Here is a 20,522-nt window from a genome sequence, read left to right as displayed (position 1 = left end):
TGAACACAGGGCTGTCAAGGTGAGTCCTTGATCAGGGTGATGTGTTGAAGACAGAAACACATATGAGTCTATCTTTGCTCTTGAGCCATCCCTGCTGAAGCCTAAGGGCTGCCCCAACCTGCTTAAAAGCCTCTTTGAAGACTGCCTCTTTTCTCAGTTCAGCCTTGAGCCCAGTGCAAGACCTTGGGCCTTGGGAATGTTGCCTCGGGGAGGGAGAGTGTGTTGTTATGAAGCAAGAGCAGACCACATGCTTAGTCCCTTCAGCGTGCTCCCGTTTCCTTCCCTGCTTCTGAATCAAAGGGTCATAGCCCCAGAAATCCTTAAGGAGAGACCAAACAGTTGAGGTTGCTTAGTCTTGAGCTAAATAAACATTATGAGCTAAATAAACCTGTTTTCTTTACAAGGTACCCAGACTCAGGTAGTTTGTTATAACTACAGAAAAAGGATAAAGACACCTATCAATCCACATTTTATATTACCAATCACTATGTGAAAATAGTGAATATATATTTCTTTTCCTTCTGGTCTGTTTTTACCTCCCCTGCCCCTTCTGAGAGCTAATACAATCAACTATTTGGAGTCAAGAGATGTCATGTATTTGTCATGTGCTTCTTCCTCAGTTATCTATGAGATGACAGACATAGGGCCCATGTCCAGCCACTTAGTCTCAAGCCCCACACAAAGATTGAGTAGACCAGGTGCTTGGGCCTCCATGTTGTCAGAGTGGCCAATCGAAAGGGCTGAAACTTTAACCATCAAGTGTGTGCATGCCCATGTGTGCATATATGTGTGTGTGCGTGTGCAGATGTACATATGACTTTCCCCCAAAGAGTGGCAGCGGTAGGGAGCAGGGTGTGAGCAAAGAAGGGGAAAACCTTATAGATCTGTGTGACAGCTTATCATACCACAAATCCCTGTCGGTCGCTATAGGCATTAATCCTACCCGAGCACAGGGAGTTAAAAACGAAACCACTCTTGAAACCGAGACCAATTATCCATGGCAGTTTATTAAATACGGAAGGCTTCTAGGCCTTATTAACGGGAATGTTTAGTGCATTTTCATAGCCTCAGACAGCCACTTCTTCACTTGTCAGCACTGCTGGCAGCAGCTGGAGCAACTGCACCAATTTTGCTGTATGTGCAAATCAATTTGATGCCTCCCCCAAAGACAAAATCGGTAAAGTGATCAAGCCCTAATGAAGGCATGTCACTGACGGCACTGACATGAAGAGCCTGAGGAGGTATGGCTCTGAGGTCACCGGTGACGTCTTCCTGCCTGGGTTAAGTGATTTTTCACCATCATCTTCCCCAGCTGTCCCATCAACATAAGGTGGGGATTAGGGTCAGCCAGTTCCTCTCTGTCTCCTCCAAGTCTCCGGCTATTTGGCCTCCTTCTTCTCTCTTGTACTAATTCCTTAACTGTTGATATGTCCATCCATCTGCCAGTATATCTGTCCATTTGTCCATCCTCCCACCTACCCATCCATCTATCCACCCACCCACTTATCCATCTATCCACCAGCCATCCCTCTACCCATCTACCTTCGGATTGATCCATCCATCCACCCATCCATTTAACCATCATCCATGCATCCATCCAATAGATATTTGAGAAGGACTCAATGTACAGGCATTTAGAGAGTGACAGAGTATATTTATATCTGGTTTTACAGTCAAAGAATGCTTTTGTATACATTATTTCATGAAATTATCACAATGACCATATGAGGTGGCTGTTAGTATCACAGGTTTATAGACAAGGACACAGATTCTAAAGGACCTATCACTTACTAAAACAACATAGCCAGCAGGTGTCAGGGTCTGGACATAAATTCAGTCATTTATTCTGTTAAAATTTCATAACAGCACTCTTCTAGAAACTGGGCTGTATAATTTTTCTATTTGTCTTGCTGTTCCTAACTAAATGCCATGATCCAGTCAGCACATACAGGCTCTGAGGGGTATAAACAGCAAGTTTCTGCCCTCACAGAACTTGTGTTGTAGCTAGGGAAACAGACATTAAAACATATGTTCACACAATAAATATTTGTTTTCAACACATGAGGGAATACTAGTCTAGATGTGAAAATTAGGGACGTTTCCAAGAAGAAGTAATTACTAAGATGTATTCTGAAGGATGAGTCGGAGTTCTGGGGAAAGGGGGATGAAAGAAAACCATTGTGTTAGGGAGGGGAAAGTATGTGCAAAGGCCCTGTGGCAGGAAGACCCAATGTGCTGGAACTTTCAGGTTAGGCGCTCTGGCGTATGAAAGGGAGCCTGGCACAAGCTGTGGTTCAGACCCCACAGACCTTGACGCCATGATAATGTTTTTTAGGTTTTAACTTAAGAGCAAGGGGAAGCCACAAGTCACAGGAATGGCATGACCAACTCTGATTTAGATTCTGACTTTGGTGTGCAGAATGGGCTGTAGAGAAGCGAGAGTGGAAGCAGGGGAAATAGCTGGAAGGCGTTGGCAGTTGTCCAGGTGAGACGTGATGGCAGCTTGGATCTGCGTGGTGGTGGTGGTAGTGGTGATGGTGGTGGTGGTGTGGTGGTGGTGGTGATAGTGGTGGTGGTGGTGGTGACAGTGGTGGTGGTGGTGATGGTGGTGATAGTGGTGGTGGTGGAAATGGAGAGAAGAGCCCCACAGGTGCCCCCTGCTCTGCTCAAGCCCACTTCCTGTCTAGACCCTGTCACCAGAGTGTGCTCACGAATTCGCAGTACATGGAGGCTTGTCCACAATTCGGGGCTCTCTGCTGGGGTCTCCTCTTCCAGGAAGCCTTCCGCAGACAAAGCCAGTCCTGCGCGATCTTTCAGAAGCGCTGGGTATCTTCTGCACTGCACATGCTCACACCTGACGCTGTTCTAGGGCTTGGCGGCTCTCTGCTCCACTCCAGGAGAGGCTTGCATTTCTCTTGCTGTCTTGCTTTCTCCCTTTGGAAAGTAAATGCTTTGTTGGCATTTGCTGAATGGTATCAACAGGGCGCCTCTGGAAATTACATTTGTCAATGATTGTTCATGCCGTTTGCCTTCCCCCACCACATTAAAAACTGGCCGCTCACATCTGTCTTCATGATCAGGTTCTAGCAAAACGCATGTCCTAGCTTCCCCATTATTTCCTCTAAGCTCGTTTCCATATTTTTTTTTCCTAGCAGAAAGCCATTTCAGGGGGAAAGGAGTGGGTGGGGAGAGGGCAGGAGTGTAATTAAACAGGGGTGGTCTGACTGGAATTCCTATACCTTTTAATGGGGTATTTGATTAATTCTTTCTACAGGCCCCATTATTCATGCTGTGATGAAATCTCATTTTATAGCTCTTAATACATGGACCCAATTTATCCACATCACATTGTATTCTAATACTTGTCACCCAAGTTATTAGCTATCTCCTTCTCAGTGTAAAACCATCAGCAAGTTTGATTAGCTTATTCCCTAGGGATGATGGGGAGATAAGAGAGACACAGAGAAGTATGGCCCCCGACGGCTCTGTGTCCTCAGAGCACTGCTACCCAGTACCCTCGGAAGAGAACCGGGTGGCCACGGTGAACCTCCTCCACCCACAGAAGGAGCTCTCAGTAGGACCCAGGTTGCAAAGGGTTGACTGCGGGTCCCTCTGGATTCGAGTCAACCTCCTAAATGGAGCCATTTTTGTGTCTTCCCGATATCCTCCTCCATCAGCCAGAAGGCCCTCTTATTCCAGGACACCTCTTGGGCAGGAGTTCCTGCCCTCCTAAGCACCGGAAGAGCAGGCTTGATGCGGGCTGCTGCTCTTTCCCAGAAGAGCTGGCTCTCTCAGCAGCCATCCTCTTCCTCTTCTCAGGAATAAATCACAGCTGTGACACTCACAAGCAGCTATGGTTCCTTCTAAACAAATCACCTGTCAGACCTGGACAGAAGGAGAAAGGGGACTGCCTGGATCCTAGAGTTTCTAGCTCCCTTCTTCTCCTCGGTCAGGTTGAAGCCACATGGTCCGAAGGATCATAGTCCCCTTCCCTTGGTGCCCAAAGCCCTACCTACTGTTCTCTGAGATTCTGAGCCTGGCAAGATATGGGATTCAAGAGGCTCACTCTTGGGAAGATGCCCTTTCCCTTGTGACACAGAGCCTCATCCCCTACCCCCACCACCCACCTCTTGCCCCCCCCACCACCACATGTGCATGCATGCTGGACTTACAGAATCCTTACTAACAAACACACAAAGGCAGAGTGGTCGTGTGTCTGTCAATCCTGAGTCTCTCTCTCTCTCCACTCTAGGGAGGGTCAACCACTGAGTTGTGAGCAGCTCTGTGGAGAGACCTGAGGTACTGAGAGCAAGGAACGGAGGCCTCCAGCCAACAGCCAGGGAACTGAGCCACCAAGGGAACAGGTCTCCAAATTTGGTCACATCGTCAGCTGACAGGTTGATAGTGACCTCATGAGAGACCTGGAGCCTCTGACCCACAGATGTGTTTGAGCTCATACAACTTCAACCCTCCTCACTGTTAAATGTTGGGAATACTTGTTATACAGCTGTAGGCGAGTCATGTACACTGTCTACCTCAGAGGAAGGTCCTCAATGATGCCCCTCTTAAGTTCCACATCATCCCCTTCATGTCCAGGAAGCCTGACCTTTGCAGTACTTCTGAGTGACCGTCCCTGGCCCCTGCAGTGTATGCACACATCCCCACAGTCTGTACTTCCGAGTGACCTGTCCCTGGCCTCGGCAGTGTATCCACACATCCCCACAGTCTCCCAAGAAAAGAGAATGGAGGGAGGAGCTCCCTGAGGTCTGGGCTTGGCACCCCATCTCTTTGCTGGCCATCCTGAGTGACACCTGGCATTAGGAGAATGACTTTCTATAGAGGGCAGACTTCTTTGGGCCACAAAACTCCCTCTTGTTTCTGAATCCCGGGGCCAAATGACATCAGTCCGGCCCCGGCCAAATGAAAAGATTTACAAACAATATGTTCCCTTTAGCTACAGCAGGCTCATCTCCTGTATATCCTTTCTCATCACGTGCCGTGTCCGGGAAAGGTCATGTCTTCTTTTGACTTTGCAGTTAAATGCATCTGACACAGGGTAGAGGTTCCAAAGGGATTGAGACATAATTGGGCTTACATGCTGCAAGGTGTACCACTCTACTCCAGCTGACCTAGCTGCGTTCTGCCAGCACAGACTGTCATGAGGGAGGTGGCGCCTGGCTCTCCATCTCCTATAGTATACGAGGGGCAAAAAAGTAGTTTGTGTCTATCACTCCCCGACCCCATGAGTGTGTGTATGTTTCCTGTGTCCCAGGCCAATCTCAAACACAAAAGATAGCTGAAGTTGAACTTCTGATCTTTCTGCCTCCACCTCCTGCAGTGCTAAGACCGAACCCAGAGTCTGGCTAGGCAAGTACTCTATCACCAGAGGCACATCCCCAGCCCACCAGATGTATTTTCTGGTTAAAAAACAGGGATTTAAAAACAAAAACAAAACCAACAACAACAACAAAAAACAAACAAAAAACAAAATCTACCTCTGATCTGAGAGGCATTTACTTAGAGAAATTGGAAAGGAAAGAAATCACCTGAGTAGTGAAGTCCTCTCAAAGCACAGTCATCAGGCCAGAGGTCCCCATGTCATCAGTAGGACCTTGCTAGACACACATACACATTCATACCCCACATTTGGCAGAAAGGCAAACTCAAGGTGGGGCTCAGGGATTCACTTTCACTAGCTTGACTGTGTATTCTAATGCCCGTCTCTGGGGTGAGCAGCCTAACTGAAAGGACCAGACATTAAATTATTCACTCCGCCATTCATTCCTTCAGCAGACAGTGATGGACTGCCTACTATGCCCGACGCTGAGCTCCAGGGCAGCGACGAGACAGGAGGAATGCCTTCCTCAAGCTGCACTGTCTTCCGCCTCTGGCTTTATGACAAAGCCTGCCAAGACTGGGGAAATCCAGGGACGCAAATGCAATGGCTGGGAGTCACGGGTAAGTCTTTCATTGGGCGGGAGGCCCACCAAATCTGTCCCTTACGATCATCCTGTCAATACAAGCAGCCTTTCTAGAGTCAGTAAGAGGGCCTGGTACAGTTGTTTCAGCATGCTAAGCTTAAAAAGACAGACAAACAAACAAACAAGCAAACAAACAAACCAAACAGGTTACATGACTCCATCATGCATGGTGATTCTAGCACACATGAAATACGCGACCTTTTTTAAGGACCCACTGTGACACATGTTCATGTTCATCTCTTAATAAACTGGCTTGCTGCTCTCCTACCTTCCAGGAAGCAGGCGTTTGCCCCCTCTTTTTCTACAAGTCTAAATAAATCTGATAGCCAAGATGTCTGGTGTGTTCCCCATGCTGGGGCTGGAACTGCTACCTCCGCCCTCCCCCGACTCTACAAGTAGACACAGAATCAGTAGATGAAGAAGAGAGGCGCAAGAGGCAGGACAGACCTCCAAATTCAGACTCAGAGAGATCACATGTGTGCAAAAGGCCCTGCAACACCCAGCCCTTTGATGTGAGCACAAGGTCTGCATGCCTAACTAACTCCGGTCCCACTCCGTCCTCTCTCACACACAGGGGTGTCACACACAGGTCAGCAGCGATTAGTAATTAGTTCAGAGGCCTTAGCATCTCCCTGAGGATAACTGGGTGTTTTTACATAGCCATGGGATCTAAAGTCTGTGGGGGCTGCTTAGAAAACCTTTTGGTGTCTTTCAAGCTTTAGAGGTTGCTGGGCCTAACCCACCAGCTTCCCTTAATCAAGGCTTTTTTAAAACAGAAAGTTCAACCCCTCTCTGTTTTTAACTCAGGAATGTTTGTTGGCTTTTGCTGAGACATTGATTTGATTAGTAGCATTCTGTGGCACTTCAGACATGAGACATTGAGCTCAGGAACTAATGATTCACTTGAGGGTTCTGAAATGAGAAGAACCTACCGAAGGCGCACTGGAGGCTGGGTGATTCCGAGAAAACATCTCTGCCTGTGTAAACGGGACAGGCAATGAAGAGATTTGCTTATGGCTACAGTCATGAAACCAGGACCACCCCACGGATACTCTCTACCCTGGAGACTGCTGGGAGTAGCTGCTTCTGCATTTAGACACCCATATGCTACCTCATTTATCTACCTGTGACAGGGACAGTGCTGGAAGAGAATCAAAAGATGACAAATTGCTTCTGGTTTTAAAGGAGCTGTTCAGGCTGGGTGCATGCCCAGGGGGACTAAATCTTGTGCCAAGAGCCAACACTTCCTCCCATTGTATGACCACATTTTGGCAAACACCCTCCAGCAAATGACTGGTGTCTCTTTTCACCAATGGATGGCAAGATTCTTGCTCTGTGAGCCTGACATGCTAACTTCCTAACAATATGTGCAGCAGAGGGTGGGCCTACCCTCCACTCTACAGGGGGAAGACCAGGGAATGAAGCAAGAGTTCCACAGGACAGGAGTTTTCTCGCTGGAGAAAGACAGATAACAGGGGACTGGTTTGCAGGATTCCAGGGCTCTGAGAGATACAGTAGCAGTCAGGGACTCTGAGAAAACCAGACTTGTAAGAGATAAGTAGGAAATAAATCTCCAGGATCCTGGCCCCTAGAATCTGCTTTGGAGCACACAGGCACCCCTAATCTTCTAACATCCTTGAAACAAGAAGACAGTGCATTGCAGTTTCAGTATGGTCCATCCGAGCCAAACAGTTCTCACACCGCTCTTCTCTAGGCAACCGGTGGGTCATGGAGGCTGCTTATCATTCCAGATGCAGCCGTGTCCTTCCCACCTCCAGAAATAACATGATGCTTGTACTTATATACAGTCAAAGAAAATCTAAAGTCGGTGGGGGCTGGCTAGAATACCTTGCATATCTTAAGCCTCTAGAGATGTGTTTCAATTAGTCACATTACCTGTGTATCAACCTCTACCATGAGTGCTAACCCACCAGGCCATACAAAGGCCTCACTGTGCTCATGTGTCCCCAAACCAGCCCTTCTTCTATCCTAACTGCTTATTCTGTCTTTCAGAATACCTCTATGGATCAGGTTCTATATTAGTTCCATATTATAGATGAGACAACTGAGGCACAGAAAGGCTGAAGGACTGGCAAAACTCACTTAGGAACATCAGAGGCCAAATCAAGCGCAAGCATTGTAGCTGGAGAGTCAAGCTCTTTCCCAATCCGGTGCCTGTCTCTGTAACCTAATGCCCTTCAGACACTGCAGCTGGCGCCCTGAAGAACACTGGCTGGCTTGCGTCTCCCCTGACACTCCTCCCAACCCTCTAGAAGCCTGGGGTGCTGGGCTTCAATACAGAGCCTTTAGTGTAAAAAAGGCACTCACCCCCAGGCTCCTATCCCTACATTCAGGCTGGACTGCAGAATGTCATTTTGTGTTTGTTTGAGCATTCTACCATGCAGCCAGAGACAGCCCCATAGATGGGCTCTGTTCGCTCTCCGCAGCCCAGCATCTGGACCCTCCCTTCCCACTGCCAGTCTCTGCCCATGCTCCTGCAGCCAGCAACCGATGTTTCCCGTCTAACCTCATTATATATTTCATCTAAAGATGCCTCCGTGAGCGCGGCAGCAAGGCATATTTTTAGCACAAGCTACATGCCAAGGCAACTTCAAATTTATCATTTCTAATAATAACCGTGGAGCAGAATCACAGCGCCCATTCCACAAATGGGCAAACAGAGGCGGGAGGCTCCAGCAAGGTCACGGAGGCTCAAATGACAGAGTCACCTCTTTCATACTCAATTCTCTCCCTGGACTGCTTCCTCCTAACTTCCTGTTTAGCAAACTCATCTGAGGCCTGGGAATGAGTGTTGTGGAGATAGAGATGGAGATGGAGATGATGGAGATGGAGATGGAGATGGAGATGGGTTTGTGCTGGGGCTTCCGAATACTAACTAGCAGCTTTCTCTGCTGGCAGGGCTGCTGATGCCTCTCCAAACACTTTCTCCAAACCCCTTCTCCTCAGTAGGTTCCCATGCACAAAGCACTCACTTAGCATTTCAGTTTGCATCTTTCTCTCATATCCCGGACTTCTTCGCTAATCAGCGTGGCAAAAGAATTTACTCGCACGCAGAACATAACCAATGGCCTGGAGTGCCTGCTAAAATGACTGTAACTTTGGTTCTGATGGAATCTTCAGGCTAGGAAATGAAGGGATAGATCATAACCTCTAAGCAGGCCAAGAGCTTCCTTCAGTCTCACTCGCATGGAGTGTTTTTCCAATAGCTACTACGGAGCTCAGATTTCCAGTGAAGGACTGATGCATAAGTCAGAGAATGGGTTACTTTGTTGCATTAGAAAGTCCTGCATTAGAAACTGTGAATGTGAAAACTTTCCTAAGCCAGTTGCCTCCTGGAGCGAGCACATTGGTTTTGCTATTGCTGTGCATTTTGTTCGTGGAGACAGTGCAATGGGAATTCTAGCCTCAGTTCTTTTTTTTCATTTTATTTACATTTCAAGTATTATTCCCTTACCCGGTTTCCCCCCACCTCCTAGAAATCCCCTATTTCATTCCCCCCTCCTGCTTCTATGAGGGTGTTCTTCCACCCACCCACTCTCCCCTCCCCACCCTAGATTCCCCTACAATGGGGCATCTATTGAGCCTTCATAGGACCAAAGACCTTTCCTCCCATTGATGCCTGGCAAGGCTGTCCTCTGCTACAAATACAGAGTCGGATGCTAGCCTCAGTTCTAATCCTGTGACCTTAGTCTCTGTTTTTCGTTTTTTTGTTGTTTTCTCTTGGAGCTTCGAAATCTGTAAAGCTACCACTCCCAGGGGTGCTACTCCCTGCTTTTCTCTGTAAGCCCAAATGCGCAGACTGTGGGAGAGTACTTGTGTACACACAGCGAGATGCTGTGGCAATGTAAGGGCCCCCTAAAGGTTGACAGACACTCCACTGCCAAAGGCAGCAGCAAGCACACAAGTGTCTCATGGCTGGTTTCAGAGGGAGCTATTTGCAGGGAGACACTGCTGAGAGGTGGCACCAGGGAGTGTGACCATGGGAGACAGCATCTATGTCACAGCGTCAGACGCAGACAGCAGCACAGCTCGTATGTGCTCGGCACTCTTCATCTCGCCATCCGGCATGGTGCCTAGCCCCATCATGGGTGCTCAGAAAATGAGAGACAATCAAAGACTGCAGCCTAGGGACTTCTTTCCGTTTCTTTGGGGGTAAGAAAAGACTGCTTTCTTTTGGGGGGGGGGGAGAAAGAGTGAATTGCTGGGTAAAGAAGGCCATTCCTCCTGGGTGTCATACCTAAATACATATTATGTGTCAGCCCATCAGCAGACGATGAACTATCTGAACTGAGAGGAATTTGGCAGAGGTTACATTAGATTCTGGGTTCCCAAGAGTGGCTCCCCTTTATCTCACCTCTCTTTTGCCCCCATTCATTTCCCTATCCCTGACTGATATCCTTCAGGAATTCAATAGAATCACACTTCCTTTATTTTTCCTGCATCAGATGATCACCCAAGATAATCCCCTGATCCCTATGGGTGGCTCCCTACCTCAGTAACAACATCTCTAACAGCACCCAGTGTAAAGCTGCCACCTTTAACCGGCTTTCCACTTAGGATCAACGCAAGTGCTTTGTAAGGTTCGCCAGGAACATACATGTACCACACCACTGTCACCTGGATAGAGACCAACTTGGTGTTCGTGGCAGCAAAGTGACAGTTGGGGCCAGGAGGCCTTCTCACCAATCAGGGAATGCCCCCATTAAACCTGTGCAGCATACGCCTGCTTGGGCCAATTCAATATTCATAAGTGGGAAGTGCAGATCACATTTTCTGTTTCGCCAGGAGCGATAGCTATTTATCACGGCGAATGACTAAAACAGTTGTACATACAGTGCTTTTCCTTGCTGCTGTAAATTACAGTATACAGAAGATTAAACTTAAGCCTAATGCTACCCTTGAGCCTCAACAGCTGAGTCCTATAAATGGATTCCTGTTAAGAGAAGAGAGTCTTGTTCCTGGTTACTATTTAAAAGTGTGTCTCTATTAAAAGCTTGTCTTAAACATACATTTACCAGGCAGCCTGCCCCAGCCTTGAGCAAGCATTTCCTCAGGGCACTGACTGGTAGAGTCCCATCAAAAGACAGAGTCTTGACCTCAGCAGGAATGGACGCAGAGGAACATGCAGAATTCTGGATGATCACTCGCTTTCTGTCAATGGGACCTGGGCTGGAAGGGGGACCTTTCAGCTTGGGGATTCTGCCAAGCATAAAGAGTGACCTTAAGAAATAAAAATTATGCCAAATCCCAAACCACTGCACAAAGTTTCGTCTGGTGACCAAGGATCTGGGAGGCATCAGGGACCTCTGACCGAGAGCTAAAACCCACAATGTTTCCTAACTGTACTTAGCTCTCCCAGTCCTTGCTCCTTAAAGTGAAGTCCGTGGAGCAAAAGCACCATATTACCCAACGGAGGCATTGCTGAGTCAGAATCTATGTTCTAACGTGATTCTGCATGGGTCTGTATGTGCATTCAGGATAGAGATCCTAGAACAGGAAAACAGGTGCTAGGATGGGAAAGCCATTCTGACATCCCCACTGGAAATCACGGCACCTTAGAAGTCTGAGTTCCACTTTAAGGATACATTTTAAAAGGAACTTGAGAGAGAAGTTTTTATAGGACATGAATGAATGAGTGTATCACTCTAAATTTGAGAGATGTCCCAAATAAGTCAACGTATAAAGCACTTTTGCAAGATATTTGAGCCTGGAGATTGTATTATTTATTGAAAAAAAAATCTGTTTCTAGATGTGGTGTGGCTTAGCCCTTAGCACATACCTTTAATCCCTCTGGAATACAGACATGCTCTTAATACACACCTTTAATCACAAACAATGAAGGTAAAGTTAGTTTGTAGAAGGAAGCATCCATGATTGAAAATTATGTTTAATTGAGTGGCAGACAAAGTGATGAATCAGAGAAAGATTTGACGGAATAGGACATGCTCAATTCTCATGAGAACAGACAGGAAATAGAAGCTACTTAAGAGAGTGCAGTATAGAGAGAGAAAAGGAAAGGAGGAAGTTTTACTGGGACAATATTACAGAGACAAGTTGCAGAGAGAGAGAACAAGCTAGACACAGGTGAAGACAGAGCAAGCCAGAGAATGAGAAAGAGCCAGAAGATTAGAACATATTGCCAACGTTAGTATGAGGCCAAGCAGAGCAATTCGGTTGGAAATTGAAAGAAGCTAGATTGATCAGTCAGCTTGAAGAGGATTTTGAGCCAGAAGAGCTGTGAGCTAAACTAGCTAACAACAGTTCAGAAGAAACAAGAAAGGGTGAGCTTATTCAGAAGTAAGTCTCAGAGGCTAAAAACATTCTAGGGGGCTGGAGAGATGGTTCAGCGGTTAAGAGCACCGTCTGCTCTTCCAAAGGTCCTGAGCTCAAATCCCAGCAATCACATGGTGGTTCACAACCATCCATGATGAGATCTGATGCCCTCTTCTGGGATGTCTGAAGACAGCTACAGTGTACTTACATATAATGAATAAATAAATCTTTAAAAAACAAAAACCAACCAAACAAAAAAACCATTCTAGGCCTAGATTAGATTGTATGGAAGCTGGAAGCTTCCAGGACTAAGCCTACATTAAAGATGGAGGCAGTAAGCCTCCAAGGAAACAATTACAACAGGAAAGTAAAAGTTACATTTATAAAACACAGTGAATTAGCAAAAAGTTCAGGCCTTCCACATTAATCACTGTCTCCAATCCCTCCATGAGTAAGTAGTTTGACATTGCATTGCCAGTGTTTTAGCTTGTAATTAGCAGTTCATTCTAAGCGGTAAAGTATGCAAACACCTTTGTGTTGTTGGAGAAGATACCAATTCTGTTTAAGTTTAATTTTTATTAGGAATAAAGCTATAGTTCACTATGCATGATAAAATGTAATAACCACTAAGTAAATAGAAATTTTGAAATAAAATATAAAATACAAGGGCAGATGAAAAGCAAGATAAATGAATACAAATTAAAAAAAATAAGTACATGTATATTAACAATCACAATAAATGTAAATAGCTAAAACTCATCTATTAAAAATCATTGTGCCAGGCATGGTGGCGCACGCCTTTAATCCCAGCACTTAGGAGGCAGAGACAGGCAGATTTCTGAGTTTGAGGCCAGCCTGGTCTACAAAGTGAGTTCCAGGACAGCCAGGGCTATACAGAGAAACCCTATCTTGAAAAACCAAATACATACATACATACATACATACATACATATATACATACATACATTGGATATACATTGTTGGATAGGCCTCTTTTAGAAGCTAAATATGTATTGTCCATAGGAGGAACAACTAAAACAAAATAACATAAAAAGAACTGAAAATAAAAGGCTGGTTAGAGATGAATGAGGCAATTACATATTAATGAAAAGATTGTTGGATAAGCAGTGTTGTTCAGATAAAACAGAACTAAAGGCAAATGAATGGATACTAAGATACCAACTACTAGAGAGACTCGAATTAAGGTTATATGCACTTTACTAAACAACCTCGAAACTCTAAAGCAAAGTCATCAGAGTTACAGGGAAGAGTAGCATTTCACAACCCATGACAGGAGATTGATAACAGCTTCCTTCCCAGAAACTGTGGTGTGAGTGAGCAGAAGTATGGGGAGGACACATAAGATGTGAACGAAATAACAAATATGTTTAACCCTACACCCAAATGAGAGCTGTGTAAATTTTCCAGTCACATAGGGACATTTATAGAAACTGCCCCTAGCCTTGCTAATCTCTACAAAAGTATATAGTACATTATAAACAGAACAGCAGAGTTAATACTCTTGAACCATCACAAATTAAACTAGACATCAAGAATTAAACAATACCAAGATCCTCCGCCTTGTTCCTTTTATGATTGAAAACTAAAACCACACACCGAAATTACAGCTGGCAGCAGAGTGATTTTGTTCTGTGTGGTCTAGTTGCTATGGGACTAGAGTAATTTACAAGGTATTTATCAGTTGTATCACAAGAATCAGGAAACTCAGCTCTTTATAGCTTCACTATTTTGACATTGAGCTAAATTCTAGACCAAGAGGAGGATGAAGTACCTGACTCCTAAAGAGGGAAGAAAAATCACAACCTCGTCCATAGCTATAGCAGAAGAAGCTATGTTTGGTACATTCTCCAGACTGTGTCCTATTTAGACATATTATACTCAATATGTCTCACTAAGTCTGGTTGTAGAAAGGCGTTGTTCAACTAATTGGGCATCTTATAATTAATGCCATCCTGGAATCAAGAAAATACTGTAGTTAACAATTTGTATGGTTTGTTCCTTCGCAGAGCTAAGAACTTCTGAAGAACAAGTGAGGAAGACTGTTGTGCTCTGACTAGGAATGGCCCCTATAGGCTCATATACTTGAATGTTATGTCACCAAAGAGTGGCGCTACTTGACAGGGATTAGGAGGTGTGGCTTTACTGGAACAGATACGGCCTTGCTGGAGAATGTGTGTTACTATGGGTGGGCTCTGTGGTTTCAGTCTCAGGGTTCCCTTTATTTGCTGTGCTGCCTGTGGATCTGGATGTAGAACTCTCTATTCCTTCTCCAGCACCACGTCGGCCTGTGTCCCACCATGCTGATAACAGACTAAACTTCTGACATTGTAAGCCAGCCCCAGTGAAATGCTTTCCTTTATAAGAGTTGCTATGGTCATGGTGTCTCTTCACAGCAATAGAACAGTGACCGAGACAGCTAGATACACACAGGAAAAACACAGCACCGTGTGTCTCAGAGAAGAGGGCACTTGCCCGTGAAATTACTGCAAGCAGCCCAAATCAGATGAATGGCTCTTATTACAAAGATATTGCCCACCCAACCCAATTCCAGTGCCAGCCATAGTTAGTCAAATATTTTTTTTAAACACACACACAGCTGGAGGTACAAAGTCCTGGATCCCATCCCTAGCAACACACACACACACACAGGGAAGAAGGGAGAGAGAAAGATAGATAGATGGATAGATGGATAGATAGATAGATCGATAGATAGATAGATAGATAGATAGAACCCAAACTTTACAAAATGGATGAATATAGAATTATGTAAGTGACTGGCCTGTGAGTTCTGTAGACAAGTTGGGGTGGGTGATAAGTGGATAAAAAGACAAGAGCCATCTAAAGCTCTCCAGAATATGCACTGCGTAGTAAAAGTCTTGCTGTTCCTCATGTACTACATGTACAGAGCAGGGTGGCTCTTAGAAAGCAACCCCATCTACTCTTGGCCTCCCCACTGGTCTTCAAGCCTCTCTCTACACTTCCCTCTTTCCATCACCCTCTTCAGAGAACAAAGGCTGAGCATAAGAACTGAAAGTTCCTTATCAACAGACTTTTTAGTCCCACCTGGTAAACATCACGGGCTCTAAGAGTATGGCGGGGGGCTAGGCTGAAGTGGTAGAAATCTTAACGGAGCCCCTATCCACTTACACCAGCAAGCTTCTATCATATGAACTTGGAGATAGTGCTACCACCAGGATGACACTAGTTACCACCATTACTGACGGCTAAGTGGGTCAGTGGGTTAGGGCTCAGCCAGAGCAAGCTTCATGCTAACTGGACGTACTCCAGAGGGCCTTCTAGTCAGGAAGCTTAGCTTCTGTGAGAAAGGACTCATTTCAGAAGGTTGTAAATTAAGTCAAGGCTGACACTCACAGAGAAGAGCAGAAAACCTCTATAGAGGTGCCTTAGAAAAATGTACCCCTGGAGAGAATTCAGGAAGAAAAACTGCAGGGGGGAAGAGAGCTAAGTAGCTATAATGCAAATAATCAAATATATAACAAGGGTAGGCAAACCCCCATCTTCAACAAGAATCTGGGGTTCCAGAACTGTAGGACAAAGACTCCAGCTGCTTCCTCTGGAACAAAGTTCTGATTAATTCCACGGGAAGTGGGATCCATCAGTGAAATTGCTGACTTGCTCTTTCACAGGCACTCTCTCCATTTGCATTTCCCCCTGGACCCATTCATTTCCCAAGTGTCTCCTATTCAGCACTCCCCAGTTTGCACTTGCTTCCCAGACGTGCATGCCTGGGAAAGAGCATCAGGAAGGTCCCCACACAACCGTGAACTCTGGCGCCCCCTTGATTCTAGGAGGCCCTTTACTGTAAAGAGCCCCATTAGCCTTTCCAGGGCCAAAGAAAGACAACTGGATTCCAGACAAGAAGGCCTGGGAGGCTCTGTGGCAGGCACCCCAGAAGCCAGTCTGCCTATGGTGTCAGGTATGGAATGCTTCTGGAGGAAGCAGTCAGTGAGTGACCTCGCCAGAAGTAAACAGACTGTGGAGTGTTGCAGATTAGCCATGAGTGAGGTTCTGACACCGGGGTGTGAGGTGACGACCCATACAACCATGACCGCTATTATAACCGCATCTGCTCATAAAGTACCGTGCACATGGCCGGAAGGATGGAGAACTCTCCCCACAGAGATCCCTGTCCAGGACATAAACAGTCTTCGCTTGCTGGACAGGTACCAGAGAAAGACAAAGACATTATGAGGACAAGGATGCATTATTGGTAGAGCTGTTGCTATTGCTGAGTAGTATGTACAGACACACTCAGTAAGAATGACTGATTCTGCCGTGAGACGGACATTCTTTTGCTTGGCACTTTAAAAGCCTAACAGCTGCTTTGTGACTCTAGGAGGCAAGTCTGGCACCACTTCCCGAGGACATGTGTCCAGCAAGCCCGGCGTTCTGTTTACTGACTTGGTCTTTCAGGGAAGGGACACTGGGAAGTGCTGCTGTGCTCATCCGCTAAGGATGGGGACAACTCCAAAATGACCCTTTGAAGCAGCGCTGGCAACTTTTACTTGGATTTAGATAAAGCAGTGACTGTTACCCTAATTCAGTGCTGAGGAATGGGGTGTAAGGGAGCAGCCTGCACTGTGCGGATGTGCCAGGGATGAGTCAGAAGCCAGGGGTCACATTACAGCACAGAGCCCTCCAGAAACCAGCTGCAGTCACAGATCAAAGTCGTGGCTCCCACTACTCGCTGGGAACGGATGCCTGTCCTGCATCCACCTTTCCAACTGGGTCTGAACAGAGGCAGTTCTTTCAAGTAGCAGATCTTCCAACTGGTTGTACCTGCTTGCATGGGCAAGCTGGTTTTCCTCCTTCTGAGATTCATTTGAAAACTAAATCTATTGAGCACTAACTTTTTAAATCCAGCACTCATTGTGTTAATTCGGGGGACTTACTTTTTTTTTTCTTTATTACATGACTGATTGATTTGGTATGGGTGTGCTCGAGCATGCCACGGAGCATGTCTGGAGGTCAGAGAACAACTTCTGGATTATTTCTCCTTCCACCGTGTGAGTTCCTGGAACTAAACTTCAGTCATGAGGCTTGGAGGCAAGTGCTTTTACCCAGTGAGTCACGCTGTAGCCTCAAGGGGATCTAACAGTGAGCACGACAGAGTTCCTGTTCCTGGAAACTCCTATTCTCATGTGTGGGTATGCACACAAGTGCATGTGTGTACACCCATGTTAGAAGATAAGGATTTGCAATAGTCAACCTACATACCAATACCAGTGACATAGCAGGTGCCACGAGCACTTTAATTTAACTTCCTTTCATCTATCTACCTGTTTATCACAAACACCTTTGAGCATCTTCCAAAAGTCACCAAATGTGCTCCATGCTGAGACTCACAGATGTTAAGGCACTGGACCAGCCCTCAGCAACTCCCTGTCCAGCACAGGGACTCTACTGCAGAGGAGGCAAGAGACAGAGGTGTCAGATGACAGCTTGATTGGGTGGCTCAGCACAAACACAGATCAAATACTTAGGGTACCCCAATCTAATAAGAGGTCTCTGGCTGATATAAACATAGAACCCCCTGCACATGGGGATAAACATGCCAAAACAAATAAAGGGATTATCACAACTTCAGCTGGTCAGCCTAGCTCCTTCTTCTCTTTTCTGTTACCCACCTTCTTGGCTTTGGACAGTCTATGAAACACACTCTTCTCTTGGCTTCCACATCTCCATCCTGCCAAATCACTGGCCATTCCCCTTTAACCAAACACTAAATGTTCGCTCCTGCCTTTCCCAAGCCAATCCCACCCAAACAAGACTAACCCAGCCCAAGGGAACCAAATACTTCAGCAAGTCCTGTCACTATAATTCCAAAATAAAACCAAGTCACCCACCCTTTTCTCCCCACCCGTGTCCAGGTACACATCTGGACCCTTCTCACTAGCCACACGTTAGTCCTGTTTCCCAGGATGCATGGTACCTTGGCAAGAATGACTTCTGAAAAACATGCATCACATTTACATCTCTGCCTAGCTCAGACTCTCCAGGGTCTTCCAATCATACTCAGAAATAAAAACAACAGCCTCCAGACTCTGGCATCCATGACAGTTCTTGTGGCCCTGAGTCACTCAGCCCAGCATTTGCTCTTGCTATGTCCTCTGCTGGGAAGGATCCTCTTATGCCAACTCCTCCCGTGTTTTGAGTATATTCATGTTCTGCAGCATACCAGATCATAAACTCAACAAGTCTGGGCCCTTCTCTACCTCTGTGACAACATGTGGCACACAGTTGGTGTTAAATAAAACACACACAAATGCATCAAACCTGGAAGGTTCCAGCTTCAAGAAATAGACCCCTATGGACTTATATATAGAAGGTAACTGATTTTCTTTTGTGTGTGCTAGAACATGTGTGCTTACACACATGCATATGTGTGTGTGGAGGTCAGAGGTCAACCTTAGATACCTCCCTGCTTTTTTTTTGACACAGGGTCTCTCACTAGCCAGTTCACTAATTAGCCAGACCTGCTTACCAGTAAGCCCAGGATGAATCTGTCTCCACCTCTCCAGTACATGGAACACAAGTGAATTTCACTGTGCCATGCTCTTGGACATGGGTTCTGGGGATCAAATGCAGGTCTAGATGCTTGCACAATGAGCACTCTACTGATTGCTCCACCTCCCCAGACCCAGAAGTTTATCTTCAGTTAAAGGTAGACTGGATTTCTCTAAGGTCCCAAAGATTCTATGGTGCTTGCCCTTGCTGTAAGCTCATTTGCTGCAGTTCCATTAACCTCATGGGGACACATAAAAGGGTACCTCATTGAATATGGAATTATCTATTATTTGTGGGTCTCCTGGGCGTGCTTATTTGTTGCAGGTCAGCAAGACCCTGCAGGCAGAAGGGATGAAAGAACACATAGGGTGCATGTCATCTTTTCTACATGCTCCCTTCCGATGTCTAAAGGTCTAATTCAAATGCTGCAGCCAACCTTACACACACCCTTGAGGACCCATCTCCCATCCTCTCTCACATACCCACACCAGCACGCCGAGAAGGTTAGCATCATAGCCTAGAAAAGTGCCAAAGACAAGTACAGCACCTACAACTTGTCCATGTCTGCTGAGGGACAGAAATGACCTTCTCACACCACAGGCCAGCTGTGGTGCTGCTGGGAGTCTGAAAGCCAGCCTCAGCTGGGACACAGGGGAACACGCTGGGCGGGGGGAGGGGGGGTGAAGGGAGCTGGAGTCTGGTTCTGCTACTTCTCCTGATCTCACACACATTTCTTCAGTGCTCCTGGTCGGTCTCTCTTCCTCCAGTGTGAGATAAGGAGAACACAACCATGTCCCTCAGGGTGATGACAGAGCTAAATAAGGCAGCAAAATGCTTAGCACAGAGTAAGTGCTCAGGAAAGGCCCGAGCTCTATACTGCTTCTCTGTAAGTAAAGAGAAGAGCTAGGGTCAGGGACGAGCTAGATGCTGTGTTCTCAGTCCGGCTTTAAACCTAATTGGAGCAGTAGTGAGTCCAGAATCCAAAAGTTTGTCTTGCTCGAGATGGTGTCTCCCTATGCAGCCTAATTTGGCCTTGAACTCAAAATCTTCCTGCCTTCGTCCCCCTTGGACAAGTACTAGTGTGAGTACTGTATCCAACTCAGGATATAAAAATTGTTAAGTAGAAGAAAATAGTTTTCCTCAGTTGTCGATTCTTTTGGTTGTAATGCTTGAGTTAGGCTATAATCACTTGCTAAGTAGTCAAACTACCACGGCTTTCCTTAGATCCATTTCTCTGTCTCTCTGTCTCTCTGTCCTCCTCCTCCCCCTCCCCTCCTCCTCCTCCTCTTTCTTCTCTCTCTCCCTCCTCCTCCTCTTTCTTCTCTCTCTCCTCCTCTTCCTCCTCCTCCTCCTCTTTCTTCTCTCTCTCCTCCTCTTCCTCCTCCTCCTCCTCTTTCTTCTCTCTCTCCCTCCTCCTTCTCCTCCTCCCCCTCCTCCTTCCCCCTCCCCACTTCTCCTCTTCCTCCTCCTCTCTCTGGGAGAAGGGCTCTCTTCATGTCTACCACAAGGATTTTCTTAAGATAGATGATGTGGTTGCACTTCACCAGGACCCAGGAAAGAAGAGATAAGAAAACCTCAGCATTTTTATGGTCATAAGAACAAAAAAGATATAATCTGCCCCAGGCCTGGGATCTGGATACAATGATCAAATTAAAGTTTGTTTTGTTTTGTTTTGTTTTTAATCTTAGTGATCTGAAA

At 46.1% G+C, this 20,522-nt stretch overlaps 1 protein-coding gene across 10 annotated transcripts in view; it reads right to left on the bottom strand.

Annotated features, from left to right (window-relative positions):
• Atxn7l1 (ataxin 7 like 1) overlaps window positions 1-20,522 on the bottom strand; it is a 222,214-nt gene that overhangs the window by 122,499 nt on the left and 79,193 nt on the right. Inside the window, exon 4 of one of the 10 annotated variants that reach the window (XM_021178821.3) lies at window positions 1,615-2,934. The exons of the other annotated variants lie outside the window; for them this stretch is intronic. Coding sequence (XP_021034480.1) covers window positions 2,849-2,934 — 86 coding nt within the window. The 3' untranslated portion in view covers window positions 1,615-2,848. Of the gene's footprint in view, window positions 1-1,614; window positions 2,935-20,522 lie in introns of those variants that run through there. 10 annotated transcript variants of the gene reach the window in all.

Source organism: Mus caroli, unplaced genomic scaffold (assembly GCF_978045245.1).
Source record: "Mus caroli unplaced genomic scaffold, Mus_caroli_1 scaffold_14, whole genome shotgun sequence".
Lineage (NCBI taxonomy): Eukaryota > Metazoa > Chordata > Mammalia > Rodentia > Muridae > Mus > Mus caroli.
Note: the sequence above shows the minus strand (reverse complement) of the source record. Positions and strands in the feature narration are given on the sequence as shown.